Genomic DNA, 25,916 nt, shown 5'->3' on the forward strand with positions numbered 1-25,916 from the left:
TGCTATACCTAACATATGAAATACATTAATCTTACTTTTTTCTCTTTAATCTGTTACATTTACTATTCTCTGTACCAAGTACAAAACCACTACCATTTCACACATGTATACACTAGATTTTATATTTAATGCATAAACTTATTGTACGTACAAAAGACTGAGGTCCTCTCTGGAGCCTCTTTTATATATTTAGAGTTTGAAAAGAAAAAATTATAAAAATAAATAGCTTAGTGTATACAATGGAGTCTGGTCAATTCTTTTAAGTAGTTAACATCTTACTATATCCATATAACAATGATTTTATTGAAATTCAATCCAAAGATGATAGTCTCAGTCCCATGAAAGGGTTGCATTGAACAGCAACCGACTATCAGAGTATGCAGGAAATGAAGACAATTTTTTCACTGTGAAAAAAAAAAAAATTTGACTCTCCCACAACAGCTGTTGTCATTTAAATTCTCATGGATCTTCAGACCTGACACTGTACAAATTACAATTAAAGCTGATAGTTTCATTTCAGGTAAGAAAAAAATAAAAATGTAAAATAGAATTTCAGATACAAGTGGAGAATTTCATATAAGTATAACTTTTAATGTAAACTTCTAAAAGATCGAAATCTTTAGTTGTTTCCTTCAATATTGGTATCAAATGTTTCCTTTAATATTGATAATGTTTGTTATTCCTTAATATAAGTCTATATATGTAAACACATCCTTAAGTACACATATTAAAACTAGAACAGGAAAAGCTAAGTTTGTTGTGCAACTGGGCCATTTCAGGGACAAGGAAATGAAATTACAGAAATGAATGTTGAAAATTTCTTATGTAATACTTGTGAAATTCAGACAACAGATGTCTGTGGAGACAGTTGAGGAGTATGCCTATTTAGAGGGTTTTTAATTGCAAGAGAAAAATCATTGAAAGTTAGGTGATATGGGACCTGTACTGCTGTTCTTCATAACCTTCTGATTTGTAATTGTGTGTTGAAATGTTTTGAATGTAGAGCACTGGTCACCAGTGCCCCAGCTAAGTGCTTGAAGCACAATTTTCTTCACTTGAAGTAAAAACAAACAATTTCTACTGCAAGACCTAGGTGAAAGATAAGACAGCAAATTACACTAGCTAAAAATAATAAAACCAGAATATTTCTTTTGTCAATATTGTGTTTATCCTAACACACTGCCATGACAAACTGATTAAAATTCAGTTTTTGAGGTCTCTCAAACCTACATTGCTCAGCTGGTACATATTAGAGCCCACATCTCTAGCCATGGTGAGTTGATGATCTAGCAAGGATGATAATAGCTTTTTGTGTCCCATGCTGATTTCTAGCTGCCTGACTTGACAGACACTAAAAGTTTGTTCCTTCACTTCTACATAGGAGTGAACATCATTATTCATAAAACCTATCCTATTAGTGCAGAAGGAACTACTTACATACATGCATTAAAACCATATGTGCAAGTCTTTGCAGGATTAAAAAAAGGCAGGAAGCAACAGGTTGGGGCAAAAGACACGAGATGGGTGGAAGGAAGAATAAAGAGATAGGAAAACACAGTTATGTGGGTAGATTGCATACAAGAGTTTGAAGGCATTTGAAGACCTGTTTTTAAAGTTTGACCTAGCTTTAAGCAAATATGTTGCTTGTCATGTAATAGCTGTTCCTCAAACATCTGCAACCACAGTGCTCATGAAGTTGGACTAAATTTAAATCGTAATGAGACCACTAAGACATTTTGTATCATGTTATTGCTGATTTTTGACAGAAAGATTTCATAGGTTGGTCAAATATATGTCATGGCTCACCAAACACACCAGGGTACACCTTATGTTAGTAGCAGGTAGGTGGCTGAAGTTTAGGCAGAATAGAACCTAAAATTCTGCTGGTCCTCATAAAAACAGTATATAACTTACATAAATCACTGGTAAAAGAAATAGTGAACAAAAAACCATGCAAATTTGTAGTGAATACAAAGTAATTATAGAGTCAATGTACTAACTCCTAAAAATGTTGCCTTGTCAGTAATGTTCAACTTTCAATATGAATTACATTTTGAAGAAATCACAAACTCTGAAAAGAAAGAAAAATATTTTACAGCTGTAAATTACTCTTTTGTGTACAGTCAAGAAACCTAACACACTAACGTATTACTCCTCTGATTTTTAAAATTACTTCAAAAAATCCAAACTACCACATTAAAAATGCTTCTTGCAAAGATCTATCGCTCTCCTGTCAACAGTAGAAACTGCATTGGAGTAATGTAAAAATGTCCTGCTGCTTTTGAAGAAAGAGAAACAAAATATCTTTCTAAAAAAATATCTACTATACTGATAAAAGAGAATAAAGCATAAGTGTAGAAGATAATATCCATGTTCAAAAAATAAAAGGGCATGCTCTTAAATTGGAATAATATTCAGAATATTCTTATATTTCAACATTTAACTTGCTATGAAAAATACTATTTCACAATTGATTAAAAAATATAAAAATTATAGCTAATTTAATTTTACAACAGTTCCTACTAAAAATCTTCTGTGAATCTTTATTAAATGAAGCTGAACTAGTTGTTATGATTCTGCTACTTTGTAAGGCTTTAGTCATAGAGATGAAGAGTGACCATCACCAAAGCTAGGAAAAGCTGCCAAAAAGCTGACCCTAAAAATAGGAAGAAAGAAAATAAACTCTGTAAACATCAGCTAGTTATGATTTCTGTTCAAGCAAGTCTCCAAAGGATCAGAAATTGTGGCCTGCTCCTCTCATGAGCTGCTCATCTGATGGCTTCTAAATATGATGCCTCACTCTTGTGATTATTCCACCATAAATTTAAAATAAATTCCCAAAGGATACAGAAATGTATGCTGATGCATATTCTGCCATGAGAAAGGCACATCATAGAGGAGCTAATTTTATCCTCCCTGACTGTAAACCCCATGTCTTCCAACAAATTGCTGAGGAGGTGGAGTTTCTCTGCATACTTTTCTCTCTGGCACAGAGACTTATCCTCAGTTTATATTACCATTATGCTATTTGTTCTTTTATGTGTCAGCAATCTCAGGTACCTGTTACTTACATCAACACCCTGGAAACAGTTTTTGTCTCAGATGACAAGACTCTTATAAAGGAGGCCTGTTTTTTTCTTTAACCTAACAATATGAAAATAATTGTCTTGGTTTCTTACTGCCACCACAGAGCACAGACAAACTGAGAGTCAGGACTTCCCTGGGAAAAGACACCAAAGTCTATCAGGCAGCAAGTTTAGCCTCAAAAGTATGGTGTTCCAACAGCCAGACTCTAATGTATTTGTTTGAGGAAGAAAATGTGGGCAGTAGATATATTTTCAGTCATAGGGGGACTTTTCAAAGATGAAAGAATGAAAAAAAAAATTCCCAGGGATGTATACCATTGCTGTATTGATGCCCTACATTAACTCATTTGCCAGGAGTGCTAATTTAGAGGGATCAGGTAATTTTGCCACTTCTTGTGAGGGGGAACCCAAATCCCCGACCCATCGCCAGCGAGCAGCCCCTCCAAAGAACTCGGAACTTCTTCGAACAGAACAGATAGGGAACGAACTCCTGGGGTGAGACTGGTCAACACCTTCCTGCCAGAGGACACGGACCCACAGCCGGCTTCGTCGGAGTACCCTTCATCAAAGCAAACCTTACAGCAGAAGTGCAGCCAGGTCCGCAGCTCCCGCAGCCCGGGGAAGGCTGGCCAGCCCGGCTCGCCCGGCTATCTGGAGCTGTCAGACGGCTCCCCGCCCCGGGGGTCTCCGGGGGAGGAGCCGTCCCGCCCTGCTCTCGCCGCCCGCCTGTCTCGGCCAGCTGCGACTGGCGAGGGGTATTTGCCGGATGCGAGGAAAGCCGCTTACCTGTTGATTTTCAGGGCGAACGCCCTCCTGTCTGCGCCAGGTAACGTCGCCATGCGGGCGAGCAGCCGTGGGTGTCGGCTGCCGACCGGGACCGAGACTGGCTGTGCGCACGAAGGGCGGCTTTAGTTCATTTATTTGTTTTTCTTAATTGCGTGCTCCGGGCTAAAAACCCGACGATCCACTGACAGTTCTGGGTGGCAACTTCCGCATTTTACCTTCCTCACTAGAATTGGCCGGAGTGGGAGGGATCTGCCCTCCTGCACAGCAGACTGCTGTGGCTCCCACCGCCCGCAGCGTCCAGCCCGGCGTCCCGGGAGTCCTGCGCCTTCCCGGCGGCTTCAACCAGCTGTCCGCCTCGGCCAGGGCGCCCACAGGTGCTGGGGGAGAGCGGGAATTCCTCTCCCTCTTTTATAGAGGCTAACCCCGAGCCCTCCGGGGGCATTTTGGAGGGAAACAGCGGGGAAGGCAAACGCTTAGGCACGGACAGGAACGGAAGGCACCGTGTACATCTGAGCACGCATAGTTGCGGAATCCACGCGCATCCCTCACGGCCCTTTTTCTTTTGGAAACTGCAGTACGAGTGTCAGACACCTCCGCCCCAGCACACCCACACGCGTGCACACCCGCCGGGGGTCAAGCGCTGCTCTGCGGGGCGGGCGAAGAAGCGGCGCGCACTGCTGCGCTGGCCATGGCCGGGGCCGAGCATCCAACCCATCCTGCCGGGGAGCAGGCAGGGCCGCCGGGCCGGGACACGCAGGATCGGAGCAGGCCGGACTAGGGCTGCTCGGAGCAGGGCAGAACCGCGCCCACTGCCCCTCAGGGATCAGAGATAGACAGGGAGCTTCCTTCGGCCCCAGTAGTGCATAGGTGGAGCTGTTTGGGTAAGTAGGGACAGCAAGTTGTGAAAGGTCAATCCTTTACCTGGGACAATATTTTGCCAGCACACCTGTGCGCCCAGTATCTTTGTTTCTCTTACATCTAAACAGTGTGTGTAAGAAAAACTCACAGGTAACAAAACCAGATATCAGCTCAGCTTGGCACAAAGCTTGGCACTGCTGTTCTATTCACCAGTACCTACCGCTCAGCTTTCTAAAAAGGCCATTTTAATTATCTTGTGTTTGTGTTATGAAATTATGTTTCCTGTCTGGTATTTTTCTTTTTTCCTTGATGTAGTTTTCATTGCTGCTGCAGATAAGGAGAACTCACCCTTCCTTTGAAAGGGGAAACAAAAGCCAAACATGGTTTCTACAGATGAATTTTGAGGTAGTAGATACAGTTCAGTTTTAGATTGTCTTGTTTTTATTAAACCTGTGCTTTGATGGCAACAACATTAGGATTCACCTATTGAAGGCAGTCATAGCTTATCTCTCCATTCCTAGTAATGTGGAGGGAGTCTAGAGGAAAAAAGTGGGATATGAGGCATGGAACAGGAGATTGTCAAACAGCAAGGGCCTAAAATGTTCTACTAACAATTTTCTTTTTCTCTGTAGGATTCACCATTCTTTAGAGTACTGTTAAGTATGCATGGTCTCAAATATGAATGTTAATCTCTAGGTTAACCTCTGGCTAAGGGCACCTAGGGAAATGTTGAAATGCCAAAGAGGTTTAAGAAAAAGAAAACAGAGGTAAATAAAAAATCAAAAATTGAAACAAATATGGGTATGTTTTAGGGGAAAAAAACCCACAAGGATCTACAGCAGAACAAGATCTCAAATAGTTCAGAGAAACTTAGGAGTCAAAATATTAAAATCTATTATTAATAGGATGTTGTTACCTAACAAATATTTGCTTTGGGAATAATAAATTGGACACTTTATTTCTTGGAACTTACCCACCACACCCATCCTGTCTTTACCTCACCAAGATAAAGCTAAAGCCACTTACCTACACGTAACTCAAACTTTATTATCACTTAATTACAAATCACTGATATCTAGCTGTAGTTCAACATGTATTGGTGACAAGAAAAACTTTTGAATGCCGTAGATACTGGGTCTGGCAAGACACTACCTCATTGAAGCTACAAAAGAGTGCAGGCTTCATTTTAATAGCTCATGTGGCATGAAGTAGAGTCCTTCCTTGATTGCTAAATCCTGCTATAGTAATAGAGCTAGCAGAAATGCACATAACATACCAATGAGCACAAATACATCAATTTATTAATGATACAACTGTTTATTTTGCAGCTTCTTATAGTCTTGGTAAGCATGGACATGCAGGAAAAAAATGCCACATGCAGGAAAAAAATGCCTGAGACGACACACAAAATTAAAGTTTCCAAAACTTTAAAGTTTTGGCAAGTATGTTTAGACACTGAGAGAGAGGATGCTGTCATGGTTTAACCCCAGCTGGCAACTGTGTCTCACACGCTCGTCCAGTGTGAAAGCGAAGAAAGAATTGGAAGGATAGAAGTGAGAAGACTTGTGGGTCTAGACAAAGCCGGTTTAATGGGGAAAACAAAGGCTGTGCACACAAGCAAAGCAAAACAAGGAATTCAGTCACTGTTTCCCATGGGCAGGTGGGTGTTTAGCCATCCCTAGGAAAGCAGGGCTCCACAATTGGTAATGTGACTTGGGAAAACAAATGTCATCAGTCTGAAAGACCCCTCTTCTTTCTTCTTCTCCCCAGCTTTCTATGCTGAGCATGATGCCATGTGGCCTGGGGTATTCCTGTGGTCATTTGGGGTCCCTTCACAACTCCATGTGCCCCCTCAGCCTCCTCACTGAAGGCAATGAGAGGCAGAAAAGGCCTTGATGCTACGCAAGTGCAGCTCAGCAATAACAAGAACGTCCCTGTGTTATCAACACTTCTTCCAGCACAAATCCAAAACACAGCCCCATAATCAACTACCATGAAGTAAATATATTCTACCAAAACCCAGCCAAACCAGTCAAAACCAGGATATATATTCAGCAGATACAGGACAAACGCTAAGGTAATTTAAAGTTCTCATATTTTTCAATGAACTGAATTATTGGAAACCCTGCTTTGGCATAGGAGCAGTAAAACTCATGAAATACTCATTTAATCTACTGTGTCAGCAGTTACATTGCCTTTTCTGAAGGGAAAAAAAAAAAGAAAAATCTATGGACTTTTATTAAGAAGTTTACATCATTTTAACTCATTGGAGCACTACCAGATGAGAAGCTGATAAAGTTATTATGCTATCTTATCCAATTCAATATTTTCAGTATGAGTGAGTGTTCCAGTTTTTGCTAAACAAACTGTATTATTTGAATTCCTGCAACAAACCAACCTACCAATACAAATCAATGAAGTCTAAACACTCCTTTATAACATGAAGTAAAATAAGATCTTTCCAGTCAGAGGATTAAAAAATTTCATCAAACCAGGTTCCAGTGAAGGCATAAAAAAGATCAAAATTAAAGAAAACAGAGCAATTCAGAACAGACCATCATTCTCCAAACCTAGCTTGCTTGGGTTTCAGTAGCTGCTATTATGTGTTGTATTAGATACAGTGGAAACCATGCTTGCATTCCCCACCTCATTGCTTCACCACCTCAGCTCTAGAATCAGTCATAACCTATGCTTTCCTGTAATTTTTCTTGGGTTTCAAATGCTCTCACTGTAACTTGGTCTTCCTCCTGCACCTGACTGGGAGGTGTTGGGTCCATGCCTGGTTGGATGCTGTACCTGGGCACGCTAAGGAGATCAGGCCCAGCCACAAAGAACAGCTGAGTGGTGGTAATGTCAGCACCAGTTCTGTATAGGTGGGAAGAATGGATACTGCTGCAAATTGTTTTGAAGGGGTTTGCAGGCTGGGATTAAAGAAACACTGGAAGAAACAATGATTGGCATGTTGGCATGTGTCACCTACCAAGGAATTTTTTTTTGCCTTGTAAGCCACACATTTCCACACTTCTTCATTGGCAGCAGTATCCCTGTGAGGAACGCTACTGCATGATTGAGTATCAGGGCACCATGAATATTGCTAAACACAACTTTGTATCCCACCACAAGCATGGCCTGTATCCCTACAAAGCCCTGCTTAAGTATCACCTGTTTATTAGTAGAGGATGTACCTTTGCTGATTGACCGGCTATTGAGTTAGATCCAGGGGAGTTTTCTCAATATATTTTATAGTGTTAAGTTTGCATCCTTGGCAAAAAACACTAGTGGTATGGTGAACTCATTAATGAATAAATATGATTTGATGACCCTGTAAGAATATCTAGAGGTTCACACCAAGAGGAAAACTGTGATGATCTCAGTTTGCAACCTGCCAGAAACACATCATGCCTGTTAATATTTGTTCATATTCCACCTTCCTACCACATCAGAAGAGTGTAATGTAGCCAGTGCAGCTAGACAATCCTTCCTTAAAGGAAGCTGTCATCAATTTCTGTGGTTTTTCTGTCACAGATCTCAACTGCATACAGTAAAATCTAAGTAATTTAGTCAAAAGTGCTTTAAACAAAAAATGTTACATGAAATTTAGTAGACTAACCCTCAGAAAAATGAGTGTAATTCTCCATTATTTCTATTAATGTTTTAACTAGCTTGACAAGAAAATACTGAACTCCCTTAAAAATAAATTTAAAGTTACTCCTAGGTTTAAGTTTCAGTTTTGTGTTGGTGAAGGAGAAAAAAGGGAACTAAGATCACTCTGCAGCCTTTTTTTTATAAAACATTTGAGTCTAAAAGAAGAAAGCCAGTATATGTGAAAGCATGTCCTCTTTTTCCACTTGTCTGTGCAAATTCTTCTGGAGAAATACAAATTCTACTGGCCAAATTCACATCTGAGTTTCTCAAACAGAAATATTTGCTCACCTTCACAGTGAACAAAACTCTAGAGAAACAACACTCACAAAATTTTCCCTTACTGACATAATTTTCTTACATACAATGAGGCAACTTGCTAGATGAGCTCTGATATTTAAATTCTGATTATAAACCATACCTTTTTTCTCATGTTCCTAGTTTCACTAAGTTTCAGATTGTATTAGCATATTGAGAATATAAGCCATAAAAAGTAGCAGTGTTAAAAAGCAGGTGCACTAGCTGAAGTAAGATCCTCCTCTTAAATGACTAACCTGCATTCTTCAAAGAAAAATTAAGTCTTGTTGTCAGGAAAAACTGTCAATGCAAGTGCAGGTAAGAAAATAAAAATAACTTTATACAGGAATAGTTTAACAGGTAACAGACAAGAAAGAAGTAAATGTACCCTGGGGAATATGCAAATCATACTGACTGAAGTTTTGCATCTGCATACCATCTTATATTCTGAGATCACAAAACTGAACTTAATATACATTTCCTTATTGTTTTGCAGACTAACTGGTATCATTGTATAAATTTGCAATTCCATTCTCTGAGCTGCTGAACTATATTGTACTATACTGACTAGTAGGAACATGCAGGAACCTCCTTCTCACAGGGCTATCATGCTTTAAGACTCATATTCAACATAATACTGAAATACCAATGATTTTCTTCTCCTGCTGCTTTGCTCAGATCATGCTCCCCTTGCTACTGTGTCAGGAATTAGCAAGTTGCAATGCTCTTATTTTCCTGTTATAGTCTTCCTCCCTAATTCTCCACTAAAGCCTTAAACACTTTAGTCCATCATTAAAACCAGTCTTTGGTCCATCATTAAAATGGCTTGGCTTGCACTGAGATCTTCAGTATTAGGAAAGGGAATAAGTTATTTCAAGTGCAGCCAGCTAAAGTAATAATTAAACACAACTTCCTGGTACCCAGAGACACTTTACTGCTTTCTAATGTTGTTTGTTTGGTCTACAAATATCTTAGAATAACATGATTCAATAATGCCATGCAGATTTAAGTTTGCAATGCTCGTTTGGCTGCTACCACACTAAAATAGACAGGTTTTACATTTGTCTTTACAAAGTAGACTTTATTACATGGTTCAGCAGAAAAGAAAGGACAGCTAATACTTATAGCAAAATTCTAGTATTTTAATATAAATTTTAAAGAAACCAAAAGAAAACCCATAAACCATAGTATTTGTTTTAGGTAATTTTGTTCAAAAGAAAAAATAATAAGCAGTGTTATGTGAGCTGATGAAGAGCAGGACCACTTAAGGAACCATGACACTGGTTTAATCACCTCTCTTTCCCAATACCAGATGTCTCACTGACATGTAATTGAAATTTTGGTATTACAAATGGTCTCATTTTGAATGACAACTTACACCCATTTTTTAGTGTGCACTGCAATGCAAAACTGCTCATTCCCAATGCCTTTCTGACCTTCTCTTCTTTTACACAATCTTGTAATTTTTTTCAATCAATGCCTTAATAACAACATTTTATAAAGCTGTGCATTTCCAGGACAGCAAAAACATTTACCACCAGGCAGGGTTCTAGCAGATACAGCTTTGAAAAGTTGATCAGATTTTTCCTCTAAAATAGGATGAATCATACAAGGTGACCTGATCACTGATACAAGAATGCAAAAAGATGCATTTTATAATGCATTGGTGCTAAAATTGTGGAAATCAACAGGGTGTATACTGTGGGTATTTCTGTTGGAATAAATATGTTTGTATCTCCGTATCTCCATCGGACAAGCTGAATCAATGTATTAAATGAATTATTTTATAATTTCTTAAACCAGGCTTTCACATGCTTGTTAAAATTAGAATGACTGAAGGAGATGCCAACTATTTAGAGTGGAATATCATCAAATATTATCAGTATTAAATATTTTAACCTACACAAGTATAGGAAGAGTCAAGAATAAATACCAAGTACATTTATTACAAGCCATACAAGATGGACAAACATGATGAAGCCTAACATATTTTGCCGTAACAGCACTCAAACTACTGCTACTGAACCCTGAGAGCAGAGAACGCCACCTGGGTTTTGGATGAGTGAATGTATAAGCATGCATCAGGCCAATCCCCTCTCTTTGCCTCTCCAATGCTGTTACATTTACATCTTCTGCATGGAGAAATGTGTTACCTATTTGCTTAACCTCTGGCCCACAAAACCGGGGAGCACATAACACTGTTAAAATTTACTGTAGTTGTGTCTTACACATGGTATGTCCCCCCTCACAATCCCTAATGGAGAGCAGAGAAAACCAACATCGATATTGCTGATTATTTGATTATAGATAGACGACAGCTTGTTATTCACACTGGGGTTGCTTTACTGCTCCTTGTGTCTGAACCAGGCTTGGGGCTGACCTGCTGGGGAGCAGCTCTGCAGGGAAGGACCTGGGGGTTCTGGTGGCCAACAAGCTGTCCATGAGCCAGCAGCGTGTCCTGGTGGCCAAGAAGGACAGTGCTATCCTGAAGGGCATTAGGAAGAGCACTGTCAGCAGGTGGAGGGAGGTGATCCTGCCATTGTACTCAGCCCTGGAGTGCTGTGTCCAGTTCTGGGCTCCTCAGGACAAGAGAGACACGGAGCTCCTGGAGCGGGTGCCAAAAGGGAGGAGCCAGGAAAGCACTCCTCTCAGCAGAGCCGGGCAACAGGACAAGGGGCAACGGGCAGAAACTGATCAAGTGCCACGTCAACATGAGGAAGAACTTTCACTGTGCAGGTGACTGAGCACCGGAACACACTCGGCGCCGTGTGCCCTGCGCTGTCCCTGCTGGAGCAGGGCGGCAGCCGCGCAGCAGCGCCGCTCCCCGAGCCACAGCCCCCTTCCCCGAGGGCGCCCCGCGCTCCGCAGCCGCGCCTGCGCAGAGCCCCGCGCAGGGCCGCGGGGCCGGGCGCGGCGGCGCGTGACGCCGCTCGGTGAGGCCACTGCGGTGACGTCACTCCGGTGGCGGCGCGTGACGCCGCTCGGTGAGGCCACTGCGGTGACGTCACTGCGGTGGCGGCGCGTGACGCCGCTCGGTGAGGCCACTGCGGTGACGTCACTGCGGTGGCGGCGCGTGACGCCGCTCGGTGAGGCCACTGCGGTGACGTCACCGCGGTGGCGGCGGCGCGGGGGCGCGGTGCTGGGGCGGGCCGGGCCGCGCCGCGCCGCGCCGGGCCCGTCCGCGCTGATGGAGGACGAGCCCTGCCCTGAGCTGGTCCCGATAGGCGGCGCGGAGCAGAGCGATGCCGGCCCCGGCAGGAGGATCCCCGTGACGATCATCACGGGGTACTTGGGTGAGGAGCGGGCGGTAGGGGCTGCGCGCGGACGGGGAAGGCCCGGGCGGCGGCGGGGCCGGGGCTGCCGGGCGGGGCCCTCCGCCGCTCCTGTGGGCTTGAGCAGCGGCGGAAGCACCCGCTGCTGCTTTCGCCACTTGCAGGGGCCGCTTCGTTCAGGCCACGACTGACAGACGGCTCTTGGTCGCTTAGCGTCAGAATAGCGCAGCGTATTTGGCCCAGTTAAATGCACACTGCGTTGCAGTGTGAAAAACATGAGGTTCGGCGTTTCTCCCGTACTCCTCGACCAGCAGAGTTACTGTGTGCTACACGCATTTACGGACTGTAAGGATCTGGTTAAATTTAGAACCTCCGTCACTGTTCTAAAAGTTGTAACTTTGTACTGCATCACACTGTTGCAGAGAAAAACCTGTTAAGGACAAGTAAGCTCCCTAGTTGTAGTGGCCGCCGGCTTTGGATTAGATCTCCAGAGATCCCTTCTAGCTTTGGCAATTCTGTGATCTTGTGCCTGGGATGATACTGCTCTTAAGGTGGTGTCGCAGAGGTTGTGAAGACGTTTTTTAACAATGCCCCGTTTAAAGGCAGTTAGTAGCACATCTGATGGCAGAACTGGTCAGAAAAGGCAGTAAGAAAAAGATTAAGTGTGCCTTTTGTTAAGAAAAGCATAAAAATTAGTTTTGTAGGAAAAAACTGCCCATCTAGTAGGGAACTTGTGGGTTTATCAAGTACTGACACTTTATGAATGGAAAATCTGTGAGTTGTTTAAGACTGAGAACTGTCCTGATAGTTCTATGGGTTGAAATATATCTACAAATTAATTTCTACATCATTAGAATAGAATGTAGGACATTAGAATGAAAACTTCTATTTAGAAGAGAATTGCTTGAAGTGTGCATGTGCATGCATAACAGTATTTAGTTTTTATTTGAAACTTTATGTGGAGTTTTTTTTACATTTTAATAGAAATATGGTCTGTGTTCTAGGAGCTGGAAAAACAACTCTTCTAAATTACATACTGACAGAACAGCACAATAAAAGAATTGCAGTTATTCTGAATGAATTCGGAGAAGGTATGTAAATGTGCAGAGAGCTTTCTTTTTGCCACAAAATGACGAGTACATAAAACTGTTGGAAACCAAGACTGCTGTAATTTTAAATCCATTACTGAAATTATTAACATACTTCATAGTTTTCAGAAGGGCAGAAAGTATTTTTGCTGGTTTTCATAAAATAGTGACCTGCATTAATCTATTTTGCACATAAATATAGGCCCTCAGAGTAAAGTAAGTAAATACATCACCCTGTGGAAATTGCTATACCTCCATTTGTCCCACTCAGTTCCAAGCAAATGGAAATTAAAATAATATGTTGGTAGATGATATTTTCTTTTATTTTCTTTCCCTTCAGCCATTTGCAAATCACCAAGAAAATGGGGTGATGTGTGCTTGATGGCTATTGTTCTTTGAACTCTTTGCTTTCAGGATTTTTAATTGCTCTAGCTGTAGTTTCAGACCTCCCACAGTCAGAAGCTTACATTGTTTAGAGTTTATACTGTGTTGGTGGGTGCTTTTTGTTGGTTTGTTTTCATCAATAAAGGTGCGTGTAGCTTTTCTGGTCACAGAGCCTGACATAAAATGAACAGACAGAGCCTTTATTTGATAGGCAGGCACAGGCTGGCATCCCTTTCTTCTAGCACAGTTTGTGGCACTTGTGATGTACCATCATCCAGTGGGGCTTGATCTTTGTGGAATGAGCTTTGTCTTGACTTCTAAATTTCTCATAAAATAGAAAATACAAATTTCTTAAAGAATATGTCAGAAACGTGGTCTCGGGAGAAAAGAATGTAATCCGCATATCTCTCTCTTACAGGCATTGTCATGCAAGATTGTAAATTAAAAATATAGCACTACTTGTGTTTTCAGGAAGTGCCTTGGAGAAATCTCTGGCAATCAGTCAAGGGGGAGAGCTCTATGAAGAATGGCTGGAGCTCAGAAATGGCTGCTTGTGCTGTTCAGTAAAGTGAGTAAGGCCTGTTGTACAAGTTCTTACAGTGGATATTGTGGGGAATTGAGGTAGGGAGAAGACATCCAGAATTTGATTCCTGAAACTGATGGTAGAATTGATTGAGACTTCTTTTGTTGGACACACCAATTGGAATTTGGGAGGTAGAAATTTATTTCCTGTTGCTGCCTTGCTGGATTTGGAATTGGTGTCTTTCAGAAAAGTAATCTAAATACCAATTTATACATCACGGGGCTATTGTAGAGTAGGGATCTATCCCTCTATTGTTAGTATAATATACTTCCATGTAGAGAGCTGAATATTCAGTTAGGCTGGAACTGGGACTCAGGTTTCCCATTTTCCTCACAAAACACTTAGTCTCCTTCTTTCTTTGTACATTGGTTACTACTTCTATATTGTATTCATCAAAAAGGATGAATGGAAAACCTTTTGTGACCTAATGCAACACAGTATCCAAATCTGTAAGGTGATGGTCATGGTAAAGATCAAGAGAGTATTTGTTCCTTTGACATGTTTTTTTTATGCTGTCTTTTTCGATGCTGAATTGTTCGTGCTAAGGGTCATGGCCTGTTTGTCCTGAAAATTTGGGAGAACTGATGTTTTGTAAATAGTAATAGGTACTAAGTGGAAAATGGAGGATCTTATTGGATTCTGTTTTTCTGGGGTGTAAGGGATACTGTCCTAAGAGAAGCATAAAAGTTATGTATACATTGTTTTTTAATTTTTTTTTTCCCATGCTGCTATGATTTGCGTACATTGTTTTCTTATATAAATGCTATACATTTCTGTGTCAGGCTGACTTCATCAGCTCTGATTTAAGTAAATGGCATGATAATCTTGGTGAAAATGAGGTAGCAAGGCAGGGCACATGCTTCACTTCTACTTCACCCCTTATTTCTGTATATATCAGCTGCCATACCAAATAGTTACATATCTACACAGCCTTACTGTCATTTACAGGTTGTTCAGTGTTTGAAAACAAATCTTTAAGTCACCTGGTGGGATTAGGCAAATGCTATTTTCAGACTAAAATGAAATAGAAAACTAAAATTTGCCTAATAATATACCACCAGATAATTAATTTTGCATTGAAGACTGTAAGTCTGGCAATGTCCTGACTCAGAACTTTTGCTTTGATGACACTGACACTGTGTTCTGCATCAGAAGATATGTTTAAATACATGCTTTAGCTTGTTTTCTCTGTTCTCAGGCTTAATTGTTTCTTCTTACAGGGACAATGGTGTGAAAGCAATTGAGAACCTGATGCAAAGGAGAGGAAAATTTGATTATATATTGTTAGAAACAACTGGTTTGGCAGATCCAGGTAGTTCACATTACAATTTTCTTAACCATGATAATTATTCTGTTTTTATGAAGTGTTTATTTGCTCACCAGTTAGTTCACATTGACAGTTGTAATATAAAGTGGTGAGTTGTCAGGCGCCTATGTTTTGGTGGTGGTAGAGACTCCAATGAATTGAGTCAAGGTGCAGATATGAGGTTGTGTTTGGGTTCTGTTTGCTGAACTTGCTCTAAATTGAATCTAAAGCTTAGTAGAAATCCAGCTAAAATATATTTCCATTTAGAGAAGACACTGGGCTTAGCAAAGAGAAGCATACTCTGAAAGCAGTAGTTTTCAGTACACTTTTGATGTTCTACATTCCGCCTTTTAAAGTCTAAATAGTTAACATCTGTTTTATTGTTACTCTAGTTGTGATAGGCCTTATATTTTGTAAAGTTGTGAAATATACTGTGAAATAGACTAGCACATTCTTCTTAAAGAACAATAGTAGATTTTACAGAATCCTTCTGTGCTCTTTAGTAGTATTTATTATAAAAAGAGTGTCTAAACTTGAGCTCATGTTAGGAATAGCTATCCAAAGCAGTTTTCTCTAAACCATCCACATTAAAAATCTGTTGTAGATGGAGAGGGAAGGAAATTCTTATCAGAAATTCAATTGTTTCCCCTTTAGGAGACTGGTGCTTTCCAGCTCAAAGCTAAATAGTTGTCATTATAAAGTAATTTTCTTCAAAGGACAGAACATTGATTTGGCCTCTGTTACACACAAATTCTGTCTGAGTCAAATTGGAAAACTATTAAGCTTTTTGGAAAAAAATCAATAGATACCAGAAAACGATTTCATGTTGTGATCCCTCCTATATCTTGCCTGAGTAAGCACTAGAACAACTGACAGGTATTTGGGTCTGATACAGAGTGGTGTTTGAAGGACTGCCTCATATCACTTCAGGTGGACAGTTTTAGGTGTTGGAATTAATTTTGTCACTGATCTTATTGTTAGCACAGCAAATACAGATTTTCTATTAAATACTCAGTGTTGGTAGTTTACTGGAAAAATCTCAATTTTGCAACTTTATATATACTACACTTCTTAGGAGCTGTGGCCTCCATGTTTTGGGTTGATTCTGAGCTGGGAAGTGACATCTATCTCGATGGTAAGAAGTGAAAGCTTATTTTTCTGTGTATTGGCATTTCATGTCTGGATTTAGAGTAATGTATTATTGGTGTTTTAAGGCAAGGTTTCAGAAAATGTTTGAAATGTATGAACTTAAACAAACATCAGAATGTTCAAGGATGCCTCTGTGATCATTTACTTGGCGAGGTGCTCAATCTTGCTAAATCCAGAAAAAGTTGTTTAATGCTTTTCTAAGGGATCAAATATGGACAGCTCTTGATAGTGATGTACGGAGAAAATCCCATTAGCTATATGTTATAAAACCTCATTTAGGAGTAATATTACTTTTTTTCTCTTTCTTCCTTCTCCCACCCTTCTCCTTAACTACAATGTTTCCTAAAGGGTTTCCTATTTTTCTGAATTCATAACTTGTCAATACCTGGATGTTTCTGCCCTTTGTTTTTTGCTTTATTTGCCTATTGTACTTGTTGGCTTTAATATTTGTTGTGTTCTAATAAAAAAATCAGATTACTGAAAGATAAGTCATCACTATATGTAGTTAAAGAGCAATTTTTTAATGTAGGGAAAAAAGTTTACTTGTTGGCTTAAAAAAACGCCCTACTAACATTTTGGGCAGTCTGTGAAATAGCCATCTAACCAAGGAAGGAAGCATTGAGTTCAATAAGAAGGAATTTCCAAAGTTTCTGCCAGAGACTTGCAAATTCCTGGTCATTTACCGTCAGAATGGCTGCATACATCAGTCAGTCCCTTAATTTTTTTCAATATTCTGTAAAAGCATACCTCAGCCAGTTTCCTCTTGTGGAAGATGAGGCGTCTACTTTGTGAGAATTTATCTCACCTGGTTCTGTAGACATTTTACTACCACAGATATGACAATGAATAAAAAATACTTAGGTAACAAGTTTAATGTTCACATACCTTCAGTGCTTCCAGTTCATTATAGCTAGTTGTAAACATGCTGATATTATTACCTTTGTACAGGAGGTTTTCAAGTTGTTAAACTGTCAGCTGCTTTCAGCACATTTCTATTCCATTTTAATGTTTTAGGTATTGTGTCTGTTGTTGATGCAAAGCATGGATTGCAGGTAAGTTATTAGATTTGTTACATGGTTTGAAACTGCAGCATTAGAACAGCTATTGCAGTAGTGTTCACATGGATTAATTAATTTTAACAATAGCTGTAATTCTTAGATTGAATAAGGATGTATTTCATTATTACTATCTTTTGAATGGGCACAAGGAATTACTGATTTTTGCAGGATTTCAGTTTCTTACAGACACAGCAACAGGAGTGACAAGAATTCCACGTTGCTAAGTTCTTGGTTTCTTCTAGATATATCTCTTCACTCAGGAATGTTGCTTTTAATCCAAATAGGCATTTGGATTGCTGTAAAAACATTGGAGAAATTGGTCACTGCTCTGTGGTAGTTGAAAGGAGAGGACTAAGAACAGATGTCTTTTACCTCAATTGTGGTAACAGCTGAGTTAGGGCTTGGTCTGGGAAGGATACTAATGTAATGGTAGCTGTAGCAAGGATAAATGAGAGCACAGGTGTCCTGGTACTGCTTCACATTAAAATGTTATATGGAAACAGACAAAAAGAGCAGGTATTAGAGTAATCTGTATATAAAGTATAAAGTAAGGACAGACATATAGAACAGTAAGCTTTGGTCAGCAAAAATTGTGATTAATTCAAATAATCCAGCTTTTTTTTCCTGTTTTTAGTTTTTTTGATAATAGGTGGGTGTAAATATAACTATTTGCAACTTAATAACTTAGGAGGTTACTGCTTTGATTGGGTACTGATTTTGCAGGATTCAAAAAAAAAGTGACCATACAAAAAAATGCCTTCATCATTGTGAGAAATGCTGCTCACTCTTAAAATTTCAAAGGTTTATTAAACCTTAACAAAATACAACAAAAGGACTGAATAAGGAAAAAGACCATACAAGGGGGAAAGAGGGACTCTAGCAAGAAAAGAGGACATCCAAACAACAAATCGAACTTCTCATAATATACATAAAATATTAATCTCTTAATTGCGAGAGCAAACCAGTGCATTAACCATCTATACCAAACCCCCCTTTTTCTTTTCTGTAAGTCATTTGGCTCGAGCAATTAATTCCCATTTTTAATTTTGATGATCTACTCTTCTCTTGAGTCCAATTTAATTTTGGATGAGTCATAATAGTATCTGTTGATGTGAGTGAGAACAGTGGGATCAGGGAGAAAAAAACCTCAGGTTTAGCTTAAGTAAAATGATTGGTGGAGTTGTTGACGTGAATTGGACATGATCTGTTGGAGCAGACAAAAGGGGATCACAGAGGTCTGGTATCCCTGATCTACCCTGCCCATGGGGTTGCTACTTATAGCAGGTGTATCTTGCAGGGCAAGTACAGAGGCCAACATGAGCTGGCCCTCTAGTCCCTGTTGTACTCTATTTGTCAATTGTACCTGTATTGGATTCTGTAGGGAAAAGACAATGGAGGAATGATAGAGGTCTGGTGTAGCTTGTGCCCCCACATTACTAAGCTTATGGGGTTGCTGCCCTCAGCAGGGCTATATAATCTTGGTGGCGAGCACAGGGGCCAGCCTGGTCTTGCCCTCTAGTCCCTTACTTGTCAATGCCCAAGTGAACTACCCTAGCACCTCTCACTGTTCCCTGTGTACTTCCCCTCAACAGACACTTGCAATCCCTACCCATTAGAATGTGACAATTACCTTAATAACTGATACAATTCAAATTCTCCACCCAAAGTGTTACTTAAAACAGTCCTCAAGCTGGCTGGTGGGAAGTGTGACTCTACTTTTTGGACATTATATCCCATACTGAGCCGTCATTTGTGAGAAATGCTGCTCATTTTGAGAATTTCAAAGGTTTATTAAGCCTTAACAAAATACAACAAAAGGACTGAATAAGGAGAAAGAGGAGCACTGGGAGCATGGAACTAAACTGCATGTGCTCACCCACAAAATGGCTGCTCCACCTTTTATACTTTTGGTGTTGCATCAGCCAACTCTGGCCCCTTGCAAAGTCTGTCAGTCAACTCCTTCACCATCCATTGGTGTAGACTACTTCCTTGCAACTTGATTGGAGGTCAGGTGTTGTCGTGCTGCGCCTCCTAGCAGCAAACCTACCCTTCTCCCAAATGCCCGATGCAAGGGGCACAGGCTCTCCTTCCACATGTCCCAGCTACCAAGGCCATCTCTTGGCAACCATACAGGGGGGAAAGGAGACTGTGGGGAGAACAGAGAACATCCAAACAAGAAATCACAATAATGTAACTATACATTAATAGAACTTCTCTTAACATACACATAATATTAATTCTGTAATTGCAGGAGCCAGCCACTGCATTACCCATCTATAACAGTCCCATAAAAATTCTATGCTTTGGAAGTGTTTTTAATATTTCTGCATTTAAAATGGCTGCAGGTGGCTCAGAAGAAAAATGGTTTAAAAATAAGAGAGTAATTCTTCCTGTGTAAGGTTTTTTTTTTTTTTTTCGGATTGCTTGGATTTCTCCTTTCATTTGTGCTTATCTCATATGTGACTTACCAAAAGGGTGAATCAAATTAGCAGTCCTGTCCTCTCATCAATTTGTGTTGGAATGGAAGAGAACAAATCCAACCTCATAGCAGTTTGGCAAGTTAAGTTCATTGTGTTCTGCAAGAACTTTTGTGGAGAAGTTGGTAGAAGAGTGAGGGGAATGGGGTAATTTGCTCTTCCAAGCAGTCACTATCTTCTAAATCATCTCAACTATCACAAGAAATCATACCATCTTTTAGGTCAGCAACTTTTCAGCTGCGTTCCCTCATACTAATTCAGATGTGTTTTATTGCTTGCTAAAACGTTGTTCTGTTTATCATTTTCTTCGTGCAGTGCTGAATTAGTGTCTTAAATAAAATATAATTGTGTTGCACAGAGCAGCACTAAATTATTACTGAAAATTAGTTTTTCAAATGCTAGACTTTCAAGTAATAGGAACAACACAAAAATGTTTTGAAACATTCAAATTTTCTATCTACTGTTACTTTGGGCACCTCAATGAAAACATACATTATCTAATCAGTAAACCTGTAAAACACTGACATCTACCTAGAATAGTAGGAACTTCAGACTTTTTCAGTTGTGTACTAAGTAAACTTTGGTATAGAAGGACTTGATAACTTGTTTAGTTCCTCTGCAAAGTCTGACCTCAGCAACTGCTTATTATTCAAAGAACTTTGAAAGCCATACGGGTAATGACGTTGGGCAGCAATTTAAGTATGCCACATTCAAAGAACCAACCCATTTCAAGAAAAGCTGACAAACATGCCCTGTGACCAACCATACCACCATCTCCATGCTAATTGATGCCATGATGCCATGCCATCAGTCTAACAGGTTTGTCATACAGCAGTCTGAAATACTAATTTCTTTAATCGAGGGCCAACAGTTGGACAGCTTGAGGTTGCAGTCCTCAACTTCCAAGACCTGACATCTGGACTACTGACATTTGCTCTTTTCAGGGCAACAAACCTAAACATTAATTGAATGGAATAAATACATAGAGGATTATAAAGAAAAGGTTATAGGAGAGGTTCCTGAGAGTCATCATAACAATTCTCTGCTTAGGCTGTGCACAGTCAGGAAATAGCTTTTGATTCTTTTTACATGATAGACTCATAGTATGCAATAACCTATTTTTACTTTTCTACAAGTAAAATACTGTTAGATGCCTGATAATTCCAATAAAGAAAGAAGTTTCCTAGGTTTTTAAAAAGCTATATATTTCCCATGACAATAGATTTCACTTTTAATTTGGTATTTCTGTAGTTTGAAACGGAGATTTTAAAGTAATATTCCTGATAAGTTTAGAACTGATGAAGTGTACAGGATTCTAACTTTCCTAGTGATTTAAGCTTAAATGGCAAGTTCTTACTAATATTGTGGCATCAGTCTGAAGTTTTACTTCCTTCAGATGTCTGTGACATTTCTCTTCTAGAAACTGCTACCTCCATGACAAAATGAGCAGAAAATAACTTGTAGGTAGACCTTTGCTGCTTCAGTATAGTCTGTTGGTGTGCCTAAATTAAGTAAGCTTGAGATGCAGGTATTTTCTTCCCTTTCACTAATTCTTCTGTGAAGACACTAGCTTGGGCAGACAAGTGGAGATGATACTGAAACTCCTATAGCTTCTGATTTTGGACAGACTTGCCAAAGAGCAGTGGTTTATTCATATGAACTTGGAAAAAGCTACCAGTTTTACTATCAAAGTACAGTTTGTCTTTTCCTTCCAGATGAAAAGAGTGTGAAGATATATGTATGAAATGCTGTGTTGCAAGCCTAGCCTGTGTTCTGTTAGTTGAGTTCACACTCATTTTTAAAATAACTGAGCCTTCATTTTCTTCCAGATACATTATTTCATTGTTTCTCTATGTTATGGTGATTTTTTAACTTCATTGTAAAGTTGAAAAGTAATTAAAATAAATATTAGAAAGTTTTCCAACTCTTTAGCATTCTAATAATAATGCTAAAGAGCTGGAAGAGTTAGAAGAGTTTAGAAGAGTTTGCTTTAAGCTATTTATAAATCTCTATAATGGTGAATGTATAAATGTACTTCTTCACTATCATTTTAAAAGACTCTAGATGCCATCTTCCTCAATACCTTGTTGAAAAACACACCTCAACTGAATTGGATTTGGCTTTCTTCAATTGCAAATGAATTTAAATTTAATTTGAATATTATTAATCCAGTTATTTTAATTTTTGTTTAGCACTTGACAGAGGAGAAACCAGAAGGCCTTATTAATGAAGCATCTCGGTATGGACATATAAATTAATTTTATATATCAAGTTGGGAATTGCACTATATAAAAGTTCACTGGAAATGGGTTTTTTTAATAGGGCTTTTTTTCTCCTGCTTTGCATAAATGGAGGTAGATTGGTGTAATGGGGTAAAATGTTAATAAATGCTTCATTTAATCTTTCTGCCAAGAACAGACTCTTCTAATAGTGATGGGATTTTATTTAGATGAATGAGAAGTACCTGTGTTGGGGAAATTTCATGTTAGGATGTACCATGCTTGAAGCAGAACTGGCAATAGAGGAATACTTTTTAATAAATGTGGAGCCACAATAATTAAGGGTTATTGTAACAGTTAAGTCTTCATAAAACAGACTTCAAGTATTGCATTACAAGGACCACATGCAAGGCAAATAGGGATTTGTAAAGTTGTTAAATCACTAACCACTTTGGATTAGATGACATAAAAATCCTGAAACAAACAAACAAAACAACCCCAAAATAAAAGAATCTAGCAAGCCTTGATTTGATCTGTTAGGACACAGAAGAACATATTGAGGAAAAGTCAGCAGTACTTTAGTCATTCTCCATGATGTTCTAGTTTGATTAATGCTTGCTCTTCTATAATAACATTGATCTATCTTTGGGACCATGGGAGAGATGATGTTTCTGCCTTACAGATAAAGTTTTATTCATTAGTGATGTCTTTTTCTCTCTTTTTTTTCTTAATATATAGGCAGGTTGCATTAGCTGATCTTATAATCATCAATAAAACAGATTTGGTTTCAGAGGAAGAATTGAATAAGGTCAGAACATCTGTGAGGTATGAAACTTTGACATGATTGTAACACTACTTCATCAAAAATTAATTTTAACATAGTTACTTCTTTACTGCTGTTAGAATAGAAATTAAATCTCATTATTGGATTGGCAAAAATTGATAAGCTTACAAAAGAAAAGAGACTGCCTCTTGCTAAAGATATTTCAGTACTTCTGTATACTTACACTATCTTAGCATTTTGTCTATCTAGGTAATATTTGATGTTATTTACAAGGGCAGGCCTTTATTAAGGACAGGCCTTTGTCTTAAGTGTTTATGTTTTTACATTTCTGAGCAGCTGTTACCATTTTTGAGAATTAGCAGAAGTAGAAAAAAGTCTGCCAGTAAATATGAGATCACTAGCAAATGCAAAGATATATAGAGGAAGTCCCAAACAATTGTCATGGGAGCAGAAGAACCAATGGTCTGAATCAAATTAATGATAGAAGACATTACTCTTTTCTATCAATACCATGATAAGCCAAATTAAGCATTAACATTTTAAAATACTTTACAACTATATTAGGTTTTTGAAATATGAAAATAAAAATGCTTAGATTGAGCAGAATGTATTGTGAATAGCTTTGGATAGGAAAATGCTGTTCTCACTGGAGGTATCATGTTGTCAGAACTTGTGAGGTTCCCCAGCTGTTAGTGGAACATGTTATTAGCTTGTTAAATAACTATCAGCCCATATCTGATAGTTATATAACAGGATAATACCATAGTTGGGATGCTATTTCATGTGATGCTGTCCATGGTTAACATATTAAAACAATATATCATGGTTATATTTTCGTCTAACTAATGATTTTTCTGTTTTATTTTAGGTCAATAAATGGACTTGTTAAAATTCTAGAGACACAAAGATCAAGGTATTAAATGGCCACTATTACTAGGTAGTAGATCCTGCTTATGTATAGACAGTTCAAAGTGTTCTATTAAATCAGCTTTACTAAAGGAAAATTACTGAATTAGAAATATTTTATCCAATATTTATTTTATGAATAAGCATCTAGAAAAAAAATTTTGAGGAATTATGTTTTTCTTTGTTAGTGTTTATATCACAGAATGCCAGAATGAGTGAAGTTGGAAGAGAGCACAGTGGGTCATCTTGTCCAACCCTCTTGCCTAGCAGGGTCATCCCAGAGCACATGGCACAGGATAGTGTCCAGATGGTTCTTGAGTATCCCCCATGAAGGACACCCCATAGCCTCTCTGGGCAATCTGTTCCAGTACTTGGTCATCCAAGTAGTTCTTGCTCATGTTCAAGTGGAACTTAACTGTTCCTGCTTGTTGCCTGGCAGCACTGAGAGCCTGCTCCATCCTCTGGCACCCTCCCTTCAGATACTTCTATACACTGAGGAGATCCCCTCTCAGTCATCTTATTGAGTCTGAACAGGCCCTGCTCCCTCAGACTTTCGCCATTAGTGAGGTGCTCCAGTTCTTTTAACATCTTTGTTGCCCTCCCCTGGACTCCCTCCAGGAGCTCCATGTCTCCTCTGTGCTGAGGAGCCCATAACTCGGCACAGAATTCCAGGCACAGCCTTACTAGAGCTGACTGGAGGGGCAGGATTGCCTCCCATGAACTGCTGGCAATGCTCTTCCTAATGCATCTCAGGACACCCTTGGCCTTGTGATTGAAGAGCAGCTTGCATGGCCAGGTTGGTTTTGAGCTAATAATTGGGCATGTGCATTACAGTGTTTTCCTTCAATTGTGTCACCTTTAATATTATTCTCATTGCTGCTGCAAATAAGTTGTTACTACAAGATTACTTTGAAAGCAGTGAAAGGAAGTTACAAGAACAAAAAAAAAAAAAATCATTGCACTGTTTTTTTCTGTTCTTAATTGATTTTTAATTGAAATTCTGACTCGGATTTCTGATCTTCTTTAATAAGGACTTAAATGGATACTGTATTCCCAGGAGCATTAGGAGGGCAGTATATCTCTCAGACTGCTGGGACTGATTTGTGCACATTGATATCAATTATTGGATTATTGTGGTCAGTGTTCATAAAATATAGGCTTTTGATTTAAACAAATTTAAAGGGAAGGTAATAGTCATAACCTAAATAAAGTATACTTGGCTTTTTAAAGTTACTGTCAAATGTAGTTTGAAATTGTAGAGAAAAATACTTGCTGTTGTTGGGTGATCAGATAGGACCAGTTTTGAAGAAGACACTGAACTACATTATTTGTGTTTTAAATAACATTATGGGGAGATCCAACATGTGATCTCTTTACATATTGTATGATGTCTGATGCCAGCTAGCACTATTTGTTGAATATGAGATAAAGTGGGCCTCAGCTTGAGTCCTCCATGACAACTCTTTCTTACTTGTAAATATTGCTCTGTAAATGATACATATGCTATCTTCCATTATTAAACATTCCAAATGTGAAATAAGCACAAAATTAATATATTGGCATGTTATTTGAGGACATACCCTTTTTTAGAGGGGTTTGTCCCTCAAATCCTGCATTTAAACGGGAGGGTTACTATGTGATTTTTTAGAACACTGCTGAAAACAGCTGACACTGAGCTGGTCATGAATTTTACACATTAATTGTTTGTGTATTCTGTTATAAGTCTTTAATCTTAGAAACTGCTTGGTACAATTGCTGTTGGATGTAAAAGTTTAATGATTCTGGTTGTATTCCAGAGGTGGGTGGTTTTTTACCTGTCATGTTATTTTTATTTAGCCACATGTCATTAACTGCATATGAAAAGCTGCCAGTTGCTATTAGCAGTGAAATCAGTAGTTTGTATTACTTTGTGAAGAAAAGTTTATTATGTAAGTTTATAGGTAGCCATTCTTGTAAGCAGATATGATTGGTACTGCCTATTCTGTATTACATTTTTATTTTGTCTGTTTCAAATTGTAAAG

General features: G+C 39.1%; 2 protein-coding genes across 19 annotated transcripts in view; one reads left to right on the plus strand and one right to left on the minus strand.

Annotated features, from left to right (window-relative positions):
- The window catches only part of DOCK8 (dedicator of cytokinesis 8), an 89,396-nt gene extending 85,330 nt beyond the window's left edge, over positions 1 to 4,066 (minus strand). For 2 of the 4 annotated variants that reach the window (XM_085566796.1, XM_085566792.1), the window contains exon 1: positions 3,873 to 4,009. Coding sequence is in view for 1 of the 4 variants with exons in the window: in XM_085566791.1 (XP_085422917.1) it covers positions 3,873 to 3,925 (53 nt within the window). In the remaining 3 variants the exon portion in view is untranslated. Of the gene's footprint in view, positions 1 to 3,872 lie in introns of all 4 variants that reach the window. The other 2 variants (XM_085566791.1, XM_085566799.1) reach the window with 2 other exon arrangements.
- Positions 3,771 to 25,916, plus strand: part of ZNG1A (Zn regulated GTPase metalloprotein activator 1A) — a 30,587-nt gene continuing 8,441 nt past the window's right edge. For 7 of the 15 annotated variants that reach the window (XR_014951360.1, XR_014951364.1, XR_014951362.1 and 4 more), the window contains exons 1-9: positions 11,792 to 11,962; positions 12,946 to 13,032; positions 13,885 to 13,981; positions 15,217 to 15,308; positions 16,378 to 16,434; positions 17,457 to 17,503; positions 22,179 to 22,225; positions 22,944 to 23,030; positions 23,858 to 23,902. Coding sequence is in view for 9 of the 15 variants with exons in the window: in XM_085566810.1 (XP_085422936.1) it covers positions 11,857 to 11,962; positions 12,946 to 13,032; positions 13,885 to 13,981; positions 15,217 to 15,308; positions 16,378 to 16,434; positions 17,457 to 17,503; positions 22,179 to 22,225; positions 22,944 to 23,030; positions 23,858 to 23,902 (665 nt within the window). In the remaining 6 variants the exon portion in view is untranslated. Of the gene's footprint in view, positions 3,913 to 4,196; positions 5,136 to 6,058; positions 6,391 to 6,500; positions 11,406 to 11,791; positions 11,963 to 12,945; positions 13,033 to 13,884; positions 13,982 to 15,216; positions 15,309 to 16,377; positions 16,438 to 17,456; positions 17,504 to 22,178; positions 22,226 to 22,943; positions 23,031 to 23,857; positions 23,903 to 25,916 lie in introns of those variants that run through there. The other 8 variants (XR_014951361.1, XR_014951365.1, XM_021531750.3 and 5 more) reach the window with 6 other exon arrangements.

This window comes from Lonchura striata, chromosome Z, assembly GCF_050655825.1.
Source record: "Lonchura striata isolate lonStrDom1 chromosome Z, ASM5065582v1, whole genome shotgun sequence".
NCBI classification, from domain to species: domain Eukaryota; kingdom Metazoa; phylum Chordata; class Aves; order Passeriformes; family Estrildidae; genus Lonchura; species Lonchura striata.